This window comes from Dermacentor andersoni, chromosome 8, assembly GCF_023375885.2.
Source record: "Dermacentor andersoni chromosome 8, qqDerAnde1_hic_scaffold, whole genome shotgun sequence".
NCBI lineage: Eukaryota > Metazoa > Arthropoda > Arachnida > Ixodida > Ixodidae > Dermacentor > Dermacentor andersoni.
Window position 1 is genome coordinate 14,780,306 of NC_092821.1, and position 25,261 is coordinate 14,805,566.

Sequence of the window (25,261 nt, forward strand, 5' to 3'; positions counted from 1 at the left end):
CATTCTATTGCGTCGTCTTAATAGCCACGAACTGTGAGTTTTCTGGGTGCCTGTTACAGAGAATGGTGAAAGTTGTAGTAACCTTTTTGATACAAAATGCGTGCCTAACTCTTCCTTTTACGAATTAATAAAGTGGCCACATTTGAGTAGAACTCACCAGAGCGATAAGAATCGCGATGAAAGTTTCGCTGGCAGTGTCCTTCCAAGACGGATTTATATTGTTGACACCAAATAACAAGATTTTTCTCCCACGTAATACTCAATGTCCCTCATAGCTAAGTACTGAGGAAATATTTTGTTAACTGTTTAGCCGAGCGTCATACTGAATTCCGAGCGTTGAATTCACAGACCTTCTATTTAGGCAAAATTTTTGGACACACATAGCGGATACATGCATTCAAAAAATAGTAGACCATTTCAACGCTGCATAGCTTGCGTTATCCAAGCCGGAAATTTTCTCGACTCACGCGTTTTTCAAGAAAATAACTGTGCTTGAGGCATGCCAGCAAAAAGAAGCCAACGTATTCGTGAACAAGAACGACTCGAGCCACCAATAACCCCAAGCGTGCACAAGGGGAACGAGTGCGCGTGGCAGCCGGGCGAGCTGGAGGGAACAGCGTCGTACCCATGACGTCACTCGCGAGAGGGCGCCACTGGAACTTCTCGCCGCTCATAGCATTGCTACGTGTGCGCGTTACCGGCGTTCACGAAGTGAACCGTCACCAGCTTGCTTTTTTTTACTGCACTTGCGAGAGTGATGTGCTTACCTGTTTCCTGCAAGAGTTCCTTGAGAAATTCTATGAAGAGGTATATTTGCGTTGGGAGGTCAAAGTTCAGCATTCCGTTCACGAAGCACTGAAACAAAAGGCATTAACCAACCAAGGCAAGACATCGGAATTAGTAGCAGGGCAAGACTATCAACACTTACTTCGAAAATTTATAAATAGTTTACACAGACTTGAATCGGGGCTCACCTCTAAAATTCGCTGAACCAACCCAGTGATTCCAACCTTGAAATACATAAATAAGGATGGTGGGTAACTGATTAGCCACCGCAACTACACATAACGGCATGGAAACAAAGGAAGTGTTTGCTTGATCATTACTATACTAATATTTGAATTTGTACACGCGAAAGTCTGAGACAAGCTAATGCACGCCGTCAAGTGTATCGAAATAATAGAAGAGGAATGTGCTGACCGTTTGTCGTACTTACTACTGAAAAACGAATTTGCCATCAATACGTTTTTGCTTTTTACTTAAAGAGAAATTTAGTACTTGCTTGAAACTTCGAGACCATATTATGCGAAAGCGTTCTACCCAAATGATTACATTCTAGTGCGGTTCATTAACGTTTTCCGTATTTCATTTTAAATCAGAAATACAAAAATGATGGGGCTCTATCGTTTTCTATTGTGGACGGCCTTTTCCTTAGCATAGTTTTTCACTGTAATGAAGTAGGTATGAGGTGGGTCACACAGGGCTTATGAGGGTAGCGATTAGTTGCTTAAATGTGTCAACGATTGTCTGGTATTTAGGCAAGTATTCATGCTCGCCTATCAAGTTTTCCAGGTTCGTTATTTATATTTGAAGGTGCAAATTGTTTCTAAGCTACAGTTCTCAGTATATAAGTACTGGTTCTCTTAGTGAGTCCTTGTAGAACAGCACAACTTGCCTCTTTTAAGACAAAATGTTTTGGAAACTGCAAGCATCCTTATTGTTCATTTACTTATAACTTTAAAGAAATATGCTTTCTATAATGCCGTATTGTTGATTGTTGCGTAGTGATGATTTACTGGTAAGTGTAAAGAAATAGGCTTTCTATAATTCCGTGCCAACCACAAGCCTTCCACTTGGACACAGAGCACAGCTGCCGCTATACTTCAGGTTTTCCACTCGCTCAAATTGTTTGTCGTGTACAATGATGCACAATTAAACGAAAATGGAATGACGTCTAAGCCTTCAATCCTCATGGAGAATTTCAACACGAATGTCGTCAAGCAGTGCAGCTCGTATTAGCAGACCACCAAATTTATCGTTATCTTGTACTCAGTAGACTCGCCGTCTGGCGCATCAACCAACAAGAACAAATGCACGCGTTATTCTTTTCATGCCATACTAAATATGAGTAAAACATTTACTTTCCAGCCTGACTTGTCAGGTATTTTTCAAATTGTTAACAACCCTTTGTTCAAGACACTAACTAGTACAAAGGGTAAAGTTAGAAGACGAAAACAAATATTTTCCTTATAGTACGTATTACATCCACTTCAACTACGTAAAATACCCCGCGTTGTACAAGCATGAACTTAATTACCATGAAAGGTGTCCGACTTGATGGACTTACAAAGTATAATAACAAGAATAGCAGACACGACTGTGACTTGAGAAAATTAGGATTCTGGCTTCGCATATGTAAGGTAGTCCATGTGTTCACTCACATAGGTCTTTTAGAGCCTTTCGCTTATTTTCTGAAAGCAGTGCACTCTTAAAGTTTTCACACCCGTATGGGTGTATTGAGGGTGTTCATATATTTTTACTATTGTAAACCCCTTGCAACACCTTCATTTTACAGGAAAGAGTGTTCAATATGAAAACACCCTCGGAACACCGCAGTCGTTCTCATTTACGCACTAATATTACGGGAGTAGATGAACAAGCTTATAGTATATGATAAATGATCGTTGGCAGTTGATATTGATAAATGATATTGGCTCTATATGAAAGCCGCGCTACCTGCGCTCGAATCAGGTAGCTGGAATGATTAGATCCGGGCATCTAGGCAGCAGCGCATTTTAGTAAATATGTTGTTTAATACTAGGAGTAAGCTAATGGGCCTATAACTTTTCCAGTTCTTTAACGTCTCCCTTTTTGTGGATTAGTATGATGCTTGCATTCTTCTAGTTTTCTGGGACCATTGCATTCGATACACTTCGTATAAATAGCCAACAGTTTTTTTAGCTTATGTCTTCTCCATCTTTCATTAAATCGACTGATATTCCATCTTCTTCTGCCGCTTTTCCCAGTTTCATGTCTTGCAAGGCCCTTCTGACCTGACCTCTAGTTATAGGAGGAGTTTCTGTATCCTGTTCATTATTCTTTCGAATGGAGTGCTCCTGAGTCTTTTAGGTACTCTACAGGTTAGTATATAATTCTTCCGCTCTTTTTACTATTCCTTCGAGATTGTTGATGATATTACCCTGCTTATCATTCAGTGCATACGTCTTGGTTTGTCCTATGCCAAGTTTCCTTGTCACTGATTTTAGGCTGCGTCCATTTTCCATGGCTTTTTCAGTCTTTATCACGTTATAATTTCGAATATCACTTGTTTTCGCCTTGTTGATCAGTTTTGACTGTTGATTTTGCGCACACTCAAAGCACAGAATGCTTTGTAGACACTGTATTCTCATAAAACACAATAAAAGATCCCTGTGTGCGCGTCGCGACGTGGTCCGCTAAACCAGCTCCTTGAGCGAAAAAAGCATTTGTTGAGAGGTCAAGTTAAAAACAAATTTAGAGGGCACTTAGGCTTCGCCCATCAGATTGGAACGCGATAACATTCAAAGATCCCCGACTGCTTCTCACGCTTCCCGACAACTGCAGCTTATGTAACCTTAACGCTAACCAGGAAACGCTGGCGGCGAACGCTATGCACGAAGGCGAGCTTTTTGATAGAAACGCGCCCTCTTGCGTGGGCCGATCCCGGAGGTTGTGTACAGCCGCGCCAATAGAAGTTACATCATTTTCAGGTTTGACAGTTCCGCGAATTCTATCTTATCCCTTGAGTTCGGTACTTTCATCCTTTGTCGTTTATTAATAGGTACTTTGTTACTTGGGAGAGCTTGCCTACTGGCTGTCTTGGTGCCTTGCCACCCACTTCAATTGCGGTCTCTGAAGCCAGCCTCGTTATGGTTTCATTCATCACCTCTATGCCATCATCATCATCTCTCTGTTATAAGGCTGCATATTCGTTTTCAAGTACCAGCCTAAATTTGTCTGCTTTTGCCCTTACTGCCTCTAATTTGACCTGCTTTTTCTTGACCAATTTTACTCTTTCTCTGTTTAACTTGATGTAGATCCAGGCCCTCACTAACCTATGATCACTACTTTTTACCCTACCTATTACTTGAACATCCTGCACTATGCTGGGATCGGCAGCAAGTATGAAATCACTTTCATTTCTTGTTTCACCATTAGGGATTTTCCAGGTCGATTTTCTGTTGCTACATTTCTTGAAAAAAGCGTTCATTATTCCCAGCTTATTTTTTTCTGCGAATTCTACCAGCTTCTCACCTCTAGCGTTTCTAGAATCGACACCGTAGTTGCCAATTGCCTGTTCACCCACCTGCTTTTCCCCATATTTGCATTGAAGTCCTCCATTACTAGTGTATACCGCGTTTTCACTTTTCTCATCGCTAATTCAACATCTTCATAAAACTGAGGCGCGATCGGAGATATTTTGTTCGATACGCGTTCTGTTCGGTTGCTGCAACGTCACTAAGTGGCAGTACGCAAATTTGTGACAACGGGCGGAGAGAGCAGCCAATCAGGAAGCGGTGACCTCCCCGGAAGTTTACTTCCGTCGTTAGTCGTCTGCTTGCAGACAGTACACTACAAAACGAAATGTTTCTCGTCTTCCAAATGAATGAAATCTTTATCCAAAAAATGTATTTTTTCTTCTCAAGCCCAAACACGTCTTCAGATAGTAGTACGTGTGACTACTGCAAATTATAACTATTAGTTTCTTTGCGTCGTCCCTAGGTGGTGTCGCGCACAGAGAGAAGAAAAAAGAAAAAGAAACGACGAGAATAGCGCACATTTCAAGAGGCAGTGACAACATTCTAGTGGCTCGCTGGCACCGATGACGGGGTCGATTTCGCTGCACAACCAACGAATTATTTGTTTCGAGAAACAAAAGTGACGCCGCAATTCACTTTCTGTCATTTCTTCAAACGCGTTTCGCACCGCCAGCCGCTCTCCTCCTTCCTCTAGAAACGCCAGCGCAACAACCTAAGTTCCCAACGCAAGCGCCATTTTCTCGAATTAAACTATGGATAGGATCCAAACGGGCCATGCTGCAGCCGCCGGTTGGATCTAATCTAATCCACCCGACGCGCCATGCGAAGCCATATGATCGCTTCAAACTTCCCAGCTCCCGTCGGGTTCGACGCATAGCAGACGAAATGCTTGGTGGGAGGATGATTGACAGGAGCGTGTCTTCAGTTTGACGTCACCAAAAACGTGGCCGCGCCCCGCGGCTGGCGACGTCGGCGCGGAGTAGGCCAATCGCGCGCGCTGGTAACCGAACGAACGCGCCGAAAAACCATCTCCGGTCGCACTCCTGATTTACTTCCTCATCGTCGTGACTGGATGTTGGAGCGTAGGTTTGTACTATCTTTAATCTATACCTTTTATTGAGTTTGATTACGACTACTGCTACCCTCTCATTAATGCTGTAGAATTCGTCAGTTTCCCGCTATGTCCTTATGGATGAGGAATCCTACACCTATTGTTTCTATAAGCCTCAACAATTATTCTAATCTAGCTAAGGTTGATAATATCCCAAACGTCTAACAGTTCCTCATATATTCCTGCTAAGTTAGCCTCACTCGACAGAGTTCGGCTGTTAAAGGTTGACAGGGTCAGTTTCCTGTATACAAATAAAACTGAAAATAAAAGTGGCTATATTGGGCTAGAAACTTTCTTGCTCATTTTTTTGTTTGGCTACATTTGGGCTACAACTTCTCTAGCTTTGTGCTACGCCGTCTTGTCCGACCTGGGAACACTGGCATAAGGTCGGACCGAACAGTTGGCAACCTTGATGCGTGCGCTATATTCCCGCTTTTCCGCTACACCACTGCTTCGTCACCGCAACGGGAGCCGTCATCTTTTCCTGCCTGTCGTTGTCTTTTCTGGAAGCCCGTGCACGCCGCTCAGCGGTAGATGCACGGCAGCGCGGGGTCGCGTTGCGACCTCGTCCCTTGCGTATGACCACTCGCGTATGGCGTATGGCTTCTCGTCACTCGCGTATGGCTCAAGTATGGTGGTAAGGGGAGCAACTGCCGCCCCCCCCCCTACCACACTGTGCAACATAGTGTCACATTCCAAAGCATGCTATACGCACGTTTTGGATAGCAACCAGGGTTGCTTTCAAACAATGTTTTACATAGTGCTGCCTTAGTCTATTCAAACGAGGAATGTCAGAAACAAACCTTTAGTCCTGGGTACACTGAGACACCCTTCACGGGTGCAACTGAGGGCCTTGGAAGGGGTGATACTTCATTAATTTACTGTAATTTTTGAATATCGCCTGCGACAGATAGCATAATTTTCGTCCTTGAGCTGGATTATTAGAAGAAGAGGACTTACTGTCATGAGAAATGGATACATTTTAGCCTAATTGCATAAAACTCAAAAATTAACCATTCTATGTCATTATTACATTGCGCCAAATATTACTATTTACGAATTCTAGCCGGTGACTTTGCAAGACATCTACTTGTAATTAATTTCTTGGATGGCGCCAGTTAAGAGGATAGGCATTCTTAAAGTGTGCGGCGATATACATGGGCGTTCCCACTACTTTTGCGATTCCATGCATAAAGGAGCTTCTTGTTAAAAAATTAAGTAGGTTAACTGTGCCTTTTTACGGCGTGTTGATGGCGCATCTCTCCAAAGTGTCGTCATTCTCGTGATTCATTCCAAGGTGATACGGTGGAATATACCGTGGAAAGTAACTAGATAACAACTTAATTACTGATTTTTAATTAGTTGAATACGTGTTTCCATTTATCGTGCTAGTAATGGCCGCTTAACTAATCTTCCAGCTGAAGAACAAAAATTATTTTATCTGCAACAGACAATTTTTCAAAATTTAGGAAGGGTTATAAACGTTCACCCCGTGTACACTTAGAAAATTGTATCCGTCATTTTAATAGGAACGGTAAGTACATATGCGGATGCCGGTTGTGCGGCTGGTTTATGGTTCTCGGCCGCCCAAGTTTTCGAAATCTGGTAGAGTGAGTGGGCACATAATCCCAACTTTAAAATCATTGTTGCACGTACACCTTTCAGCATGTCATGTAAACAAATACATGCAGTCCTTTTTGGTGAAGCATCTGACGTGAACCATCTTCTCCGTCGTTGGAACCTACTCTTCATAAGTGAATGTTCGTTCTTTGTGGATTGGTCTATCCGCATTCCAGGCCTTCTAAGTATTTTCTCTCGTGCGTCTTCACAAAACTTGTCGTTGGGCTAGTTGGCTCATATTATGGAGTAAAATTACAAGAGCGTAGTAAGACGATGAGCAAAACGACACTAACTTGAAAACCGGAGCCAACTTTTTGACAAATAGACTGGTCTTTTTCAAGGGAGCGTATGCTTTAGGTACTCGCCTTGAAAAGAAGAAGCCCACTTGTCTCCGGCTTTCAACTTGTTCTCGTGTTGCATATTATCTTTCATTCCCGTCTTGAACCTTCCGTAGTAAGAGACCGATAATATTCAGCAGTTCGAGTGACCTTCATCCCTTGTGCTGTTAAGTGTTCTGCTTGACTCGGTTGCGCTGCGGTATTTTGCTCTTTTAAGCGCTTGTCCCTGGACCCAGACACAGCAGACGGCGATAATCGCTTGACGACGCTCAGGCAAACTTTTAGAGCGAAGTTGTTAAGAGCTACTTTCCTCAGGATCGTGTCCGTTTGTGAACACCAAACTATCACCATGCAATTGGCTCCAGCGTCTTCTTCCACATCTGGCTCGTTGGTGAACCTCGGCCCTGGCGCGCGAATGCACTCGTGCCAGTGCTACCACCTCCATCATCGTAATTTATTATTAGCTACATATTAATTAATTATTTATTCAAAAAAACAAAGACAACCAATTTTACAGCGAAGCTGTTAAAGGCTACATCCTCGACGATCCTCCCGTGTGTAGACCCAGATGCGTAGTCCGATCCCGAAGATACTGCAATGCCGAGCCGACCTCCTTTGTCAAGCGGTCGTATAGACTGCCTTTTCTCTCCTACGCCCAGTTTGTACTGCAAACTGTACTGCGAATTCAAATAAAGCCATGATTGATTGATTGATTGACCCTCCGTGGAGGATAAGCACACGTTAAGCACTTCCCATGTGTCGGCCGATCCCGAAGTTAGCGCAATGCCGGGACGACCCGCGGCTGAGGTACAGGTCGCGGTAAGCCATCCCCATGCGTGGGCCGATCCCGAAGATATTGCAATGCCGGGTCGACCTGCGGTTGAGATGACGCCGGCAAGCCTCCACATGGGTGGGCCGATCCCGTAATTAGCGCAATGCCAGGCCGACCCGCGGCGGAGGTGAAGCAAGAGTTAAGCGCTCCCCATGTGTGGGCTGATACCGAAGATAGTGCAATACCGCAACGACCTTCGGCGGAGGTGAAGCATATATAAACTCCCCATGCGTGGCCTTTCCCGAAGTTAGTGCGATGCCTGGCCGATCCACGGCGGAGGTGAAGCAGGCATTATGCCCTCCCCATTCCTTGGCCGATCCCGCAGTTAGTGCGATGCCTGGCCGATCCACGGCGGAGGTGAAGCAGGCATTATGCCCTCCCCATTCGTTGGCCGATCCCGCAGTTAGTGCAATGCCGGGCCGATCCATGGCGGAGGTGAAGCAGGCTTTAAGCCCCCCAATGTGTGCGCCGAAGATACTGCAATACCGGGCAGACCTTCGGCGGAGGTGAAGCAGGTTTATGCCCTCCCTATGCGTGGTCTTTCCCGAAGTTAGTGCAATGCCTTGCCGACCCGCGGTGGATGTGAAGCAGGCGTTAAGCCCGCCCCATGCGGGGGCCGATCCCGATGATAATGCAATGCGGGGCCGAACCGCGGCGGAGATGACGCAGGCGTTAAGCCCTCCTCATGCGGGGGCCTTTCCCAAAGTTAGTTCAATGCCTGGCCGACCCGCGGCGAAGATGAAGCCGGCGTTAAGCCCTTCCCATGCGGGATTCGCTGCAGAAGATAGTGCAACGCGGGGCCGAGCCGCGGAAGTGGTGAAGCAAGTGTTTAGCCCTCATCATGGGTGGGCCGATCCCGAAGTTACTGCAATGCGGGGCTGACCCGCGGTTGAGGTGAAGCAGGCGTTAAGCGCTCCCCATACGTGGGCTGATCCCGAAGATAGTAAAATGTCGGGGCGACCAGCTGCGGAAGGGAAGCAGGCGTTAAGCCCTCCCCATGCGTGGTCCGATCCCGAAGATACTGCAATGCTGGGCCGACCCGCACTAGAGGTGAAGCAGGCGTTAGACCCTGCCCATGCGTGGGCCGATCCTGAGGTTACTGCAATGTCTGTCCGACCCACGGCGCAGGTGAAGCAAACGTTAAGCCCTCCCCATACGGGGGCCGATCCCGAAGAGAGTGCTACACAGGGCCGAACTTCGGTGATGGTGAAGCAAGCGTAAGCCCTCATCATGCGTGGGCCGATCCCGAAGTTACTGCAATGCCGGGCCGACCCGCGGTTGAGATGAAGCAGGGGTTAAGCGCTCCCCATACGTGGGTTGATGCCGAGGATACTGAAATGCCGGGGTGACCAGCGGCGGAGGTGAAGCAGGCATTAAGTCGTCCCCATGTGTGGGCCGATCCCGAAGCTACTGCGATGCCGGGGCGACCCGCGGCGGAGGTGAAGCGGGCGTTAAGCCCTCCCTATGCGTAGACTGATCCCGTAGTTAGTGTAATTCCGGTCCGACCCGCGGCGGAGGTGAAGCAGGAATTAAGTGCGGTAAGTTCCATACCGGGCCGACTTGCGACAGGTGTGAAGCAGGCGATAAACGCTCCCTATACGTAGGTCGATCTCGCAGATAATGTAATAGTGGGCCCACCCGCGGTGGAGGTGAAGCAGGCGTTAAGCACTCCCAATACGTGGGTCGATCCGATAGATAGTACAATTGCGGGTCGACCCGTGGCGGAGATGAAGGAAGCAGGCGTTAAAAACTTCCCACACATGGGCCGATCCCGAATATAGTGCAATACCGGGTCGACCAGCGGCGGAAGTTAAGCAGGCGTGAAGCACTCCTAATACGTGGGCCGATCCCGAAGATGTACGATGCCGGGCCGACCCGTGGTGGAGGTGCATTTGGCCATTAAGGTACTCACATACACAGCTTCGCTATTGATCCTTCTTCAGTAAGTGGAAGGGCATTGCATTTTCTTTAAAGGTTACATTTATACTTTGGAATGTTTTCTGGAGCATGGCCAGGACAGACTATGGCAAATGTAATCTGTCAACGTCGGGGCACGGTTTCTAATTTGGTATGGCTAAAATAGTGCATATGCTGCGTAAAAAGGCAGAGCAACAGTCCCGGCAGGACTGTGCAAAGCGGTCTCAAAAAGTGGCGCCATAAGGCCAGACAATTTCGATAACGCGTTGGTAGCAGCAGCTACATGCATCGGCTTTCTCTAATAACCCTACTGCAAAATCAGTGGTATTGTTATTGCGAGGTGGTCCGCAACCCTAGGCCATTTTTATCAAGGATTGCTAAATCATGGTCAAACAAATCTGTTTTTTTATCAGCTAATGTTACGTGGAGCGAATGGAAAGCTACTTTGCTGGCTCTTTTTGAAGTCTGAAATAATCTTATTAGATAAACTTGGTTGCCAGCGCGCCTTAGGCGCCCCACACTCGTCTTGTAGTGGTATAACAACCGATGCGACAAATAACCATTATGAAATCGCTATCGGTGTGTTGTGCAGTTGAGCAGAAGTGATTCACTCGAGCAAGAAAGTTGTATAACTTACACTTCCCGGAGTGCAGAGGTTGCTGTACGACTTTGTACACTAGAAGAAACGTATAAAGAAAAATACCGTTGCATACCATGAAAATCAGCGTTTCCACGAAAAAATACGTGGCACAAACATAATATAATATGTATCATAATTAAAACTATATAAAAAGTTTGAAAGGTTTGGTATCACACGTATATTATAGCCATTACTGCAACTAACCTTGCTTACAGCGTTCTGATTATTACCCTCATGAGTGGTAAACATGAACATTTCAACCACATTTCTGCCTAGTTGCAAGCATACATCTGATGAAATCCTCTAAGTAAAAGGAAATCTATAAAGTTACAGATGGGTTTAAAAACGAATGTCTAGCTTTTCCTAGATATTTGGTAGTGGTCATTCGGTTATGCGTACTAAATGTGAAGACCATCAGAAAGGGAGAACACTAGCCAACGATAACGATACTGTCTCCAGGCCGTTTTCGTAAGAAGGCACTAAAGACAAAATGAACATATACAAAAGGGCTGGCGCTACTTCTAACTTACGTTTATTACAAACGGTCATCTCTTTATGCCCTGCGGATCAGGTACATTATGCTATCATCATCATGCACACAAAAGATTGCAAATGAATAAGATCATACACACGATTGTAATGTCAGTCAGTTCACGTTCCTAGATGCCTCGAAAGAAACTTCACCTATTTTTCTTTCAAAACCGAAGACTGACAGCCGACGCACTTGTAGCCTGCTTTCCTTATAAAATATGCTCCTACTATTTCGCGTTCGCTTATTGTGTTTTCTTTCCTGAATAAATTTGTGTCACCAAACATGGGTGTGGATGCGCACTTCTTTGCAATGTTCGGCCAAGCCACTGCCGTATCTTTTTCTAACGTCATTATTGTGCTCTCTAGCCCTGTCAGCGAAGCAATGGCTGGTTTGTCCTATATAAACACATCTCAATCTAAGGGTATCTGATACACATGTGAAGTGCGTTCGCTGTAATTGGTCCAGTGATTATTATGAAATTGCATGCGTCTCTGGTGCTCCCTGTTTGGAAGGTTACACACTGGTGACAATATACAAGGCGCTGAAAAAAACTTGAATGACATGATGTTGGTTCGCAACCTTTTTCAAATTATGTGAAACTTTATGGAGGTACAGGATTGCAGGGTCTGGTCTTTTGTCACAATCTTTGGTTGGCCACTTCCTTCCCCGTTTTAATTTTCCAGCAATGTTTCACAGACAGATTAAATCACAGACACTGGAAAACCTGCATGTTTCTATCGGTTTACTTGGCTAGGCACACTATGCTCAGTTTTGGGAACACATTACTTTTGCAAAGCATTCTGAAGGCATTTGGTGGTGACAGAGTGCTCGCTTTAGACTGTGGACGTGTTTATACAGGAGAAAGTGGCCAGTGCTTCAATGACAGGGCTAGGCAGCAAAATAAGGACGTTAGAAAAGGATGCGGTAGTGACTTGGCCGAACCGTGCAAAAAGTGCGCGTGCACACCCATGTTTGGTGACACAACTTTCTTCAGGAAAGAAAACAAAAAACAGAACGCGAAGAAGTAGTAGCATATTTTATAAGGAAAGCAGGCCACAAGTGCGTCAGGTGTCAGTCTTTGGTTTTGCAAGAAAAAGAAGTGACGTTTCTTTGGAGGTATCTAGGCACATGAACTGATTGATCAAATTGTGTGTATGATCTGATTCACTTACAATCTTTTGTTTCTGTGATGATGACAACATGATGTACCTGATGCGCAGAGCATAAATAGATGACCGTTTGTAGTAAACGCCAGTTGGATTTAACGCCAGTCCTGTCGTATATGATATTTTCGTCTTTAGCGCATTTTGATGAAAACTGTCAAGATGAACCAACTCATCCAGACCAAGGTATTGTTGCCTCCAGGCTTTACGAAGCTTACCAATCGGTGATTGAATGATGAAGGCTGAGGGAGTCGGCGAGGAAAATGAGCGCAAAGAAAAAAACAACTCACAGGGGAAGAAAAGACGAAAAGAAGCGCTACACTCACACCTGTGTATTAGTGCAAAAGGTTTCGCATATGTATATAAACCTGTCGCTTATGTGCACAACAAAAATACAGAAACATCGCAGACAGAACACGTGTAGGTAAAGAGCGGTTGCACAAAAAGGCGAACCCACAGTTAAGAAGTGTGTTCCACGGCTTAGTACAGGTGAGGAGCAGTCGATACGATCTATAAGTGAGCGCCTGCTGCAGCTGCTTGGTGCTGGCGGTCCTTCTAGACAAAAGGGGGCTTCCTGCAGCTATGGAATGTCAGCCCTGCTTCACCGCCCTTTCGACGCCAAGGAGCTGGCGACGAAACCTGAATCCCCTCAAGATGAATGACAAGGTATGTGTTGCGTCTTTGTCTGTTCGACGACCCAGAGCTGACGAAGAAGAAAAGCGCTTGGACCCCAAACTGAAATAGGTCATCGGCCATGTCTGTCCTTAAACGGCAAGGCCTCTCTCAACAGCGCCCGCATGTACGATAGGGCCGGGCGCAGATTATTGACAGGCAGGCAAAAAAGCTCCTTTCCTGATGACCCCAACCGGCACATTCTATGGTAACGGTGGTAACAGTCAAGCCTACAAAGAGCAACAGCTTACACTTTCCATGGAACAGCATCGACCCTGGTTTCATCTGAAATTGCCTCTCGATTGCATCGAGGTCAGGTCGAAGGTTGGATACCAGAAGTGCCGTCCGACGAGAAGGTGCGACACCATGGTTGGGATTTTGCGGATGGTGCAGCAATGCCGATCGGACGACAAAGAGATATGCAATATCCTCGATCGTCCAGCGAAAGAGGGAAAAGAACTGCATAAAAAGTCATAGCGCGTAGGTGTGAAGAAGCACGCCCTGAGATTTTTGAAGCTGGCGCATGTTTTGCCGCTGTCTCATATTTCGTTTCACATTTATTTTTGGTCTTTACTAATTCCGATGAAAATGTGAAAACAGCTAATTGTTCCTTCGCCAATAGTTGGCACACTTCAGTATGAAACATCATCTCGGGCCGGAAAGCGTTGGAACATTCTGGACAGCGACCTCACAGAGGGAACAGCGGACGTCCCGGAGGGATCTTCCAACCTCGGAAATCCAACATCATCGATTGCTCTTCTAAACTCAGACTTCGACCATTTGCGGCACCGCCTCTGACCTACACGTGTTCTACCTGCGACTTTTCTGTATTCTTATTTTCCACATGCGTGACAAGAAAATATATACGTGAAGCCTTTCCAGCTATTAAACAGCTACGAGTGCAGCACTTGTCTTTGTCCTTTATTCCCGTATGATGTGTCTTTCGATTGCGCTCATTTTCCTCGTGAGCAGTGCAAGGCCAATTGGACAAGCAATTAATTCTTACGGGGAGCTGAGTTCAGCTGTATATTCTGCGTTCTTGCAAATGCGAAAACTGCAATCACTTCTGCGATTCCCTTAGATGAAATACATCTGGCCTGCTCGAAATAAGTGTACAAATAAGCATACCTGCTACAGCAGTACAAAGGTGCAGGAGGAGGAAAAAACATTTATCGAAAAAAAAAAGGAGAAGCACGTGTCTTTCTGCTTCTGCGGGGAGGTGCTCTCAGTGTTGGGCTCCTGCGCCTCTTGCTGCCTCCTGGGCCCGCCGCACCAGCTGCTGCTGGTCACGAGGTTCTGTGTTAACATGGCGTCCCACTGCTCGGGTGTGGGTATCTACGAGACTGCCTTCACCTTGGGGCACGCCCATGTGGTGTCATATAGGGAGGCGTAGTCGTTACAAAGGGGACGTTTGTATGCGTATGGTGTAGGGTGTATTGCGTGTAGTCTGCTTAAATGGGGGTGTGTATTGGTTTGAAATCGTCGCCACGTTACGGCGTGTTCACGTGAGAGGGCCTTGTGTGGAGGTGGGTATTGTTGTCTGTTCAACCTGTGGTGTTGCAGTATGGCGTTGTATTGCAAGGGTACGCGCTCCATTGATGCGGCCGTATCCTCTCTCTTGTGGCGCCCGGGAGGCCTGAGCTCGGGCTACAGCGATCGCACGTTGATTTCCACGGAGGGACTCTTATCCTGGAGTGCATAGTATTTCAGCCTCCCGGAATTGTGAGGCTTTTTTGATAAGTCGGTGGGCGATGAAAGATATTCTGCCTCTCGCATAGCTACGGCAAGCTGCCTGGGAGTCAGCAATAATTGTGACGTACTCGTTGGTCACACTATAGGTGATGGCCAAGGTGATGGCTCTCTCCTCCGCTGCGACGGTGCTGGCAGTGCGGACCGTCATCGAGGCCCCCTCTAGAAGGTTATCGTCGACAACGCTGGCGGTCATGTCTGCTTTTTGGGGGTACTGCGCGGCTTCTGTGTATAGTGTGGTGGGGCGACTGCGATATCTTGTCTGGCGGATCCGGTTGTCGCCAAGCAGTAGAAAAAACCAGCGCCTAAATGCTGGGTGATCCAACAATGAGCGGCTGTATTCCCATAGCACGTATGCGTAAAAACTACATCAAATGTTCTGACCACTCGATGCGTGATTTCAGAGACTTAGGCCTTACGATGAAACGGTTAACGAAAAGGAATCTCTTTGTGTCAGAAAAACCGCCGTTTCGTGTCGCTATATTTGATAGTAAACTTTAGGTCAGTCAAGATTTCGAATTCCTTAAGCGAGTTCATGCAAAACACAGAATTCCTCTCACGAACGAGAGAACTGCTCAACCTATTTGAATGGAATTTGTCCCATTTGAGGGATAGAGTAAACTCAAGTGAATCACTGAAATTAGTTTTATTTATAGCCTTTAGCTTCATACAAGTACTCGTGAATCCTTGGAAGTTTTAACAAAACACTCAACATTAATTGGGACAGTCTATTAGTAGACAGCCATGCGAAGTAAGGATAGTAGTTTTATCGGCCGCATATACTTTTGAACATGCGCTGACTAAGTAAATTAACAAGCATATTGTCAAGCGCGGACAGGCAAGCATGAACACGTCACACTCGATGACCGCGCGGACACACGCTGTCAAAATGCTGGCGTGAGGAAGCGGGGCAGCAGCAGCCACCGAAGTGACCTTCTTGCTGCCTATCGCTTCAACACAAGGTGATCAGCGAGAACACAGCGCCCACGCAGCAGATCAGTTGGTGCGCCTGGAGTCTTTCCCCGTAGCAGCTCGCATTGCAGACAAGGACCACACAGCGGTGCGCGGCCGCGCCGTATACGAAAGCAGCAGCACCACATAGCACCGCTTCACCCCCCCCCCCCCCCCCCCCCCCGTTGTCTCGCGCGACTGAAGACAGCGCGATTCCTCCTCGATTCCTCCTCGCCACCGTCGGCTCAGCTTCGCAAGCTATCACTCGCACATACAGCATACGGCGTCCGGCGCCAATATTATCGCGCTTGGACTTTATATGGAACGTCACTGCGACGGCGACGGCCCCGCAGACGGCGACAGAGAGACAAATTGCCCCTTGAGTGTTCATTTAATTGCAGTGGCAATAAAATTGAAGTGCAATATTCCGAAATCCAAGCTCTGCTATCGAGACACCATATCACATTTCTGTAAAATTCTTTTAGAACATGTCAAGCTGACAAATTTGACGTATTTTACAGGTTACGAGGGTTTTACAAAGCTTGGGGCGCTATAAAGTAAAACTATTCCAAACTTTTCTATTCCAATTCTGCTATCGGCCCTCCACGATTGGTCAAACGCTTTTTTCTACAACCCCCACTTCACCTGTCTGTCACGCGACGTCACGAAAACCGCGATACCTCCCCATCTGATATGATGTGTACACACTGATAATGCATGATTTGACACAAAAATGAAACACAGCTATTTCTAATTCGACTCCTTTTCGCCATTAGCCCTCGGCTATTGGTAAAAAGTTTTCGGGCGGCACCCACTTCATCTGCCTGTCACGCGACGTCACAAAACCGCAAGAACTCACGGCGTCAAAGTGACGTGAACGCGATAAAGATGCATTAATATGCCGAACAAAACTCAATTTTCTTCGGAATAGCCGCAGGCTGCCCCGTTCCGAAAGGAATAAAAGATGGCTGCCGCCGATCGCTCAGACGCTGGCTACTCGCACCTGCCGGAGAGCGTGGGTGTATTTGCGTATAATAAAACTTCTTGCGTTGCTGTGTAACGTTTTCGAGCACTTTCGGCACGTTTACCCCCTCATTCTGCCAACTCTCTTTTGCTGCGTTTTGCTTTTTTGCTAGTGTCATTCTTGAGCTTCCGTTGCATGCCGCTGCGATTTTCGACCAGCCACCGTAAGCTAAGTAAGCGAAAGCCGACCAATCGTAGACGCCGGTTCCACCCTTTTCATCCGGTTATCGACTTTCAGTGCAGTGGCTCGGCCCCATCGAATCCCTCTCCACTTGAGCGTTCTTCTCGCCTCTTATCAGCCAATTAGATACGACAAGCCGCTCAGTGTAGGGAATGTTATTCGTTTTTCAAGCAAACAAAAGTGACCTCCTATGAACGAGGAGAGCGTTTGATTGGTCTGTTCAGACAACCCGGTGACCGCCCGGTGCTTGCGTTGGTGGTTACGCAAATTTGACGTCAGGCGATTGGAATAGAAACATATTGGAATAGTTTTACGTTATAGGGCTCTTGTACTTCCAAATTTGTACTATATATCAGACCACTCTATAGCGGCATTCCGTTCCACATGTTTAGAGGTGAAGTTTGCGAAGTTGAAATATGGTATTTTATTGCTTAGTTACGGAGTTCTAAACACGATAAAGTAGCTTTTTTAAGAATCTTTTACTGTTGCAAATTGTTCCCCAGATCGATGGCCTAAATAAACAAATCTTCCTTTTTTCTCATCATTTTGGCTTTTTAAATGCAAGAAATCTAATCAAATTAGGTGTAGTGTTTGCCGAGAGAAAGCAGTTCTTCTTTTCCGTTTATTTACAGAAACCCATGAGCTAAAGCTCCCTCTTAAATCTGCCTTTGGAGGCCTTGATTGTACGTGGTACTTTTGGGGCAGCTTCATGCTTGAATACTTATGCAACATGCTATCCATGTTACAAATGTTCCTATTGCCAATACATTTTAAAAATGACGCAACTGAAAAAAAAGGTAAAGTCATAAACGCGGGATGACATTTTTGTCAGTAAGATTTGTGCCGACCTTGCGGTCAAGAGCGGCGCTCATTCAAAGCGGTGTTTGATCGCGTTGAACCGTTCAGTTCTGCCGACTATTTTAATTCAGACAGTAACTTATTTTTGGACTACAACAAACTTATTCTAAAAATCCGCTAAACATGTCAGCTTTGCATGGGGCTCAAAGAATTGTAAAAAATGATGCCATCACTTACAGCTCCAATCCCAAGAAAATTTGGCAACGTAATGGTCAGACATTTGTTTGTTGTTCCGCTCGCTGGAAATAAGAATCAAATAATTAGGAAGCTTTTGACAAAGTTCATCACATACTTTAGTTTCCCAAACTAAGCTTGGCTAACATCGATTCAGTCGTGTTGATTGAATTCTTGGTTTCCTTACTAATGATACGAAGTTCACATCGACTAACGGTCACGACAGACCTACTGCTCCATTACAATTAGGTGTTCCACATGGATTCCCACTTGGTTCGTCACTTTTTCTGATCAGTATGAATGACTTCCTAATAACATGTCTTGAAATATTTGCTTATTTGCAGACTATTGCGTAATTCATCATTTATTGACGAATCTTAATGACGACAATGGACTTCAAGATGATTGGCATGCCACCCCTCCCGTGTTTAACTGCGATTGACTCGCATTCTTGCTTCAGATTATAGTAGTTCTATACCTCTGATCGATTATTTTTGCATGGCTTTACAGATCGGTCTATTTACTTTAAACTGCCCTTTTTTTCTTGTTCTTTACTTTTTGCTCGTGCCTGCTCCCCTCTTTAAGGCTGTAAAGCACTGAGGTTAAATGTGTCACGAGGATATACACAAAAAGGAACATTTCTGCTGGCCTACTAGCATGTCCTAGTCGATAAACTAGCTAACGATGTATTCCAAGCTACAGTTTGTATGATGCAATAATGACACAGACTAAAACATTGCGTGATGTAAAAAAACACGAGGCGAGTTCGTTTTTTTCAACGAAGAGGGCGCCACTTTGCACACCACCTAGTTGTGCACGTCTTCAGGGTAAAAAGACAACATAGGACGCTACCAACTCTCATACGTAACGTGCGAGCCAAGCAATTTCGAAGACTGTTTGCCATGTAAAACCTTGTACTCCCAATTCACAGAGAATTCCGAAAATTCAGAAGGTGCTTTCTCTATGTCAACAAATACCGACAATGAGGACTGCTTGTGCATAGAAGCATCCCGGATATTGTGCTCAATGCGAACTAGGCGATAAGTTGTGAATCTGCGTTCCCATTAGGCTTACTATGCAGGGCAAAATATTGTGTTGCTTCCAGTATAATAGAGCGGATGTCGGTTTAACAACTTTTCAAAGTTTACACACGCAGGTTGTCCACGTTATGGGTATGTAAGTGTTGGCTGAACACCTGTTTTTCTCTCTTCGAAAATTTTAATTATGTTTGCTTCTTTTCAAACGGAAGGGATGTATCTGGTAGACCGTATATCATTGAGAAGTGACAGGACTGTATGTGATTTCGGTTTTTGATCGCGTTGTAAACTATTCTCTCGGTTACTGCTGCACACGTGTTGCAGCAGTTTAGTGAAGCCTTAAATCTTAAATGCCATGTCACACAGACGATACTATGGTTCGTGTCGCATGCTTTACCGATCCAGGGGAAGTCGCGCAGCTGCTCGTTGATATCTTAGAAAGGAATTAGGATAGCACACAGAAAATTAGCTTGGTCTCCGGGTCTGTCATACTAGGTGTTAAGAAACGGTGTTGCAGGAGATTGTCGGTCTTTCGATTTGTTAGCTTTGTTTCAGACTTTCGTTTTGCCTGCCTGAGAAATAACAAGATTGATTTATTTTACCCACTCACGCGTTTAGCGTGGCGGCACGTTTTTCTATTTCGTGACTTATACTACATGAAGCTAATCTTCTTGTTTGTGGTTGGAAACTTAAGGAGCAGGCTTAAGCTTTGTTTTGCTCCTTCTGAACTTCCTTATACTTTTCATTCCACCACGTAATGCATGCTTTTGAAGGCAACCTGCTCGTTTTGAGAATATACACTGACGCTGCATCAACAACCCGCACTGTTAAGCACGCTATTGTATCGTCAACTGAGTCATAATATCGACAATATGGGATATCATCCCAGGTAAACTGTGTCAGTACACGAAACTGCGTCAGTTCAGCTGAGCCGACTTTCCATCTTGAAATATGTTTAGAGCATTCCGCACATTTCTTAGGTTTACAACGTTAGGGAAATGGTGACTTCAACAAGGGATTCACGTTCCACTGAGGATACCATACCATTTTACTGGACGCTCGGCTGAAATCTAGGAAAAATGTTTGGTTTATAGAGCTGTACGCAGAACGTTGGTTCTTTTTTGTTAAGCAAGCAGTCACTTTAGGATAATACGAAGCTTTCTACTAAGCGCCCTCTCTCATTACAATAGTCCTCCCACACGGTATTATGCGCATACAGATTTCCACCAACAAGCTAATGGTCAGGAACTTAATAAGCATCTGAAATTCTACTCTGATCAAGGCGCCCTGAACCACCCCTCGGGCTTGGTTATATAACACAGTCCGCAGGTAGCACATGCTGGTGTCAACATCTCAGCCAAGGTTTGCTGTCGTACGCGCTGCGTAGAGCTCGCACGTGGATCGCGAAGTCACCTTTCTCTCAAACGCTCTCTTTTCAACAGAAGGTCCTGTCCTTACTCTCTTCAAGACGCACTATTTCATGATCTGGCACACTATTTCGTCATTCCCTTAGACGGCTGCTATTGGCGGATAGCCACATGGCGTCGATACCGCGGCCGCTTTGCGGTGCCGTCACGAGTCCCCTGGCTAAGCGCACTGCGGCTCGGTGGCTCCAAAGCGCATCGTAGGCTCCAAAGGCGGATATCGCAATGTCTACGTTATTATCCAGAATGAAATTTCAACTGCGTGCCACGGTGACATTTAGAAGGTGGAGTGTTAAGGGCACGCCCCACTGCGCCGTAGCCATTGTAGTGGAAGGCATTACAGAAGGTACGGGAACACAGCGGAGGCCGTGTTTGATTGCGAATAACTCCGCTTCTGCTGAACGCACTGAAGTACTTCTTGCGGCAAAGTATTTCTGAAATAGCCTATTTTCACTTCCAATGCCTTTCTACACTTCGATAAAAAGTGGTCCGGGGTACCTTTAACGGACGTTCGCAGTTTCTGTCACCGGCAGGCAACCCATCGGTCGACTGTTATGATACATCACCGGACGACGTGACAGCGTTGTTGCGGTATTTTCAAAAAATGACTTATTGCCTTACAAATTTTGGTTGTGCACATGTGAGGCGTGTTTCCAGAAAATAAAGCAACCTCGGATGAAGTTTATGAAGGAGTCTTTTACCGTCCTCAAGATTAAATTTTATTGAACTATCTCTGCGCGATAATTGCAAAGGAGATTGATCTTGCTTGTTTGGGGAGCAAATATTATATTACAGAGACCTTCTGTAGCCTTGTAATGCACAATTTCTCTTTTTTGGAGCGGTCGAGAGAACTCTGATGCTACTTCATGGGTGGCTGCGCCGTTTGGCCCCAAGATGTGCAATACATCGCCTTTTAAGGGGCGCTGGACGCACACTGGTGCGTGCGGTGTGCTTGCCATGAAGGCCTCACTTTGGGACACAACACCCTGGACGCCACCAGCCCGGTGGTCAATGGCCCCTTCTGGAACGGCATCACAGCGCTGGCACGAGCCGCCAAGGGTGCCGGCGGCGTACCCACTGGCTTTCCGCGTGTGTGCCGGACTAGCGCTGGAAGCCGCTGCGGCGCTGCCTCCGCATGCACCACTTTCGCAAGGCTTGCCTTTGGCGGGTATGACAGTGGCCTTCGTGCCTGCTTGGGCCAATTTTTATTACGACAGCAATTATATGGAGACTCCAGGCGCGTTGTTGCCGTTGCCATCACCGTGATGTTCCCGTATAATGTCCGCCACCGCGCATTGTATGCTGCATGTGCGAAGGCGAGCACGCGAGTGAAACTGACGATCGCGGCTTAGTCTGGCGCGCGCAAAGAGGAAAGCGGAGAGCAAACTCACTCCCTTCCGTCGCGCGAAAGGCCTTGGGGGGATGGGCGGCGTTGTGCTCTGGCAGCAACTGCGTATTTGGCGACCGGGCGCAAGGGGAACTGGTGATCGGTATAATGATCGCTGCTCAATATCGCACGCGATAGGGAGGAAAGCGCAGAGGCAGCACGGAAGGGAGGGGGACGGCTTCGATTCCGCCGGCAAGTGCGTACTGCGCACGGCTGCGTGCGGTCGCGTGCGACGTATGTTGAGAAGGATCTGCAGATGGCTCATACCTTATCGCCGTTCTTGCGTTGACGCAATAGACAGCGCGAAGGTCACTTTGCTCGCTACTGCTGCCGCGTTTGCTAACACCAGTAATATTACAGCGATTGTCCACGCTCTTCGAGTGGGTTGTGTTCAGTTTGCTTGTGCGCGCTGACATTATGCTTGTTAATTGAGTTAGGTAGGCGCATGTTTACAAGTTCAGAGGGCAAATAAAACTATTATCCTTACTTCTAATTCGCCCTCGCGATCAATGCTTCCCCTTTCGGGTGAAACGGCGAATTTTTTCCTTTCACTTTAGTTAAGATTCGTTTCTATTTCTTCTATGATGGGCACGGCCGAGTGTATGCGACATGCTCTTTGTTGAACTTTTCACCCTGTGGACTGTTCTGTCATTTTGCAGTTTTTTCCTGTGGCGCTAACAGTACTAGGACGTAGAAAAAAAGAAACAGAGACAGACCCAGGCACTAACTTCTAACCGCCTGTGTGTGCCGCTGTTTTCTCTTCTACGTCCATGTGCTATTTGCGCTTAAGGAAAAAACTGCCAGATGTTACACCACAAAGCCAAAATATCTACACTGATGTTCTACCAAGTTTCGGATGAATATTTACTGGCTCTGCAATTACCAAAATGAAGTCGGTTGGTCTCGGCATTTCTATCAACCGTGGCTGAAACTTTAACACTAGAAACATCAAAGCTTCTTTGGCACGCGCGGCTTGACACGAATCTTGATCTGCTTATCCGGAATGGTTTCGGACGGCCAGTGAGCCGGAAGTAAGAATTATCTGCTTAGTTTAAATCTCCCTTACATTGCGCCTCCCCTGGGGCGGTATTCTTGTGGCGGTATTCTGTATGAGTCCACCTAGTGGACATGTCCATTTCATCTGCTGCAGAAGTGGTGATTGGCTGTGGTGCCTCGCTGGTGCGGGCGCGCAGCCCAGTCTATCGAATGAGAGCTTCAGCAGGAGGCGAAATGGACATGTCCACTAGGTGGACTTTTACATAATACCTCCCTTGCATTTGTCATGTACTGATCACGTTTTGGGGTTTCCATTAATCTAAATGTACCCCTTCAGTCAGCTCCATTAAATCAACTATATTACACGGCGGATGGTGTTCATGGTGTAGCGTACGGTGGCGGGCACACGAAGATCTCTAATTGACACTAGTATGAGTACCTTGCCATAATGCTTCTTAACGTGGAGTTCAAAAAGAAGGTCACCGCTAGCCTACTTTGTGACCTTAACCTGGTCCTAGAGTCTTTGTCATGGTCTTTGCAACACGAAAAGCAAGATCGCTCTCACAGTCATTTCAGGTGTTTCACTATGTAGTACGTGGTTGCGCTGAAGCTTCTCATCCTGCCAACCAAAACACTTGAATGCTTTCGGTACACCCCTTCTTCTAGGGCCGATGAGAAATTTAATGAAAAGAAGTATACATCAGATCATTCTTGTTTGCCCAGTAACGCTGGCCCCCCACTATGGAGCCCGCGGCAGGACCTGTGAGAATAGGTATTGCAAACGCCACAATACGTTGCCGCTGTAATAAAATTTGTCAGAAGCCAGGTTGGATACCTCACACAAAATGAAAACTTGGTTGCTTGGAAGATCGGAAGTAAAAAGAAATGAGCAGAAAACATGCAAGATTTTAGATGAGAGAAAAAGAGGAAGATTGGAGAGAAGGCTACGAAAAGGCAACACTACCGATTAGCCTCGAATAGATCAGTCCGGCGTGGCCGTCTATGCGTAGCGTGAACAAAAAGGTGTGATGCCTCCGCTGAGCGGCCTTAATGGTCTAAGCATTCGGCATCGGCTCAACCCCCCAGGTCCGCTTTTCTCTGGACGCGGCTAAGCTACGCGGGAGGGTTCCCGTGTGGTCGATTCTGGGCTTTCGCAACACACGAAACGACTAATGATGCAGACCCCGTTGCAGACCGCAATTCGTTTGTGTACGTTCGACACTATATGATCATTATTTGAGGTAGATTGCCGGACATTATCTGACGTACCATATTACTGCTTCGAATTTATTTACCGTACGGAAGGCTAGAAAAATACGATTCAGAGAGGATGAAGACAAAATATAAGAAAACATCAAATAATGTATAACCTAGTAAGCTCGCAGAATATAAATATGATTTATTATTAAGCTTAAGACATAAGGTTTCTGTACTACAACTGCAACTTAAAGTTCCGTAGCACGATGTGCAAATATCGCACTTTCAGCATCCTATGTGTAAAATTCTAAGTAGTTATTAAAGAAAAGCACATTCAGATTATGGTTTTGCGCTGCTAAGGTAGCGGTCGTGGGATCGAATCCCGGCCACGGCGCCGCATTTCGATGGTGGCGAAATGCGAAAACACCGGTGTACTTAGATTTAGGTACACGTTAACGAACCTCAGGTGCTCCGAATTTCCGGAGTCGCCCACTACGGCATGCTTCAAATCAGATCCTGGTTTGAAAAATTGAAAAGCATTGTATCTCATTATTTAGGAAAATCTCACTCTTCCTTCCTTAACTCCCCGGCATCAAGAAATATGAAGGAAAAGCGTGTACTTGCCCCTCGCTGTTTCGCTAACGAGTGCTTCGCAGTCGTTGTGCAGCTGTAGGGAAATGACGACGAAAAATACCGCTACGAGAAAGGACTTCATGATGCGAACGTCGCACCGAAAATCGCACGCAGCAGCCAGATGGATAGCACGGGACCGTTTGGCTCGAATGCATAAGTGAGTAGAGGGTTTTATGCCTCTCAGCTGGCGGTGGCGAAAACAACTCAAATATAGCCTTTTGCTCATAAACAGACCTACAAAAAACAATTGCAGTGACCTCGACACGGTTCCACATGTGAAATGCTTCCCATAGTGCAGTGACGTAGGTCTATTAATAAAAGCGGAAAATAAGAGCGATCAATAGGTAGATACGTCTGTGGCTGCTGCATTTTCAGTGATTTCCACGTTCCCACTATTTGCGTCACGTAAGGTGCTTATTCGATTGGCTCAGTTTACCCCTACATTATTGTATGTGGCTGTTTCATACTTTAGGCGGCAGTAGTCCTAATAACAAATGGGTGCGGCTACTTCGTGTCACCTGTTATGTA

At 46.1% G+C, this 25,261-nt stretch overlaps 1 protein-coding gene across 1 annotated transcript in view; it reads right to left on the reverse strand.

Annotated features, from left to right (window-relative positions):
- Nucleotides 1-24,866, reverse strand: part of LOC126526648 (uncharacterized) — a 50,714-nt gene extending 25,848 nt beyond the window's left edge. The window contains exons 1-5 of the mRNA XM_050174514.3: nucleotides 24,725-24,866; nucleotides 18,063-18,124; nucleotides 10,754-10,792; nucleotides 975-1,010; nucleotides 768-855 (exon numbers count right to left, since the gene is read on the reverse strand). Coding sequence (XP_050030471.3) covers nucleotides 768-855; nucleotides 975-1,010; nucleotides 10,754-10,792; nucleotides 18,063-18,124; nucleotides 24,725-24,815 — 316 coding nt within the window. The 5' untranslated portion in view covers nucleotides 24,816-24,866. The remainder of the gene's footprint in view (nucleotides 1-767; nucleotides 856-974; nucleotides 1,011-10,753; nucleotides 10,793-18,062; nucleotides 18,125-24,724) is intronic.
- Between the last annotated feature and the right edge of the window lie 395 nt (nucleotides 24,867-25,261).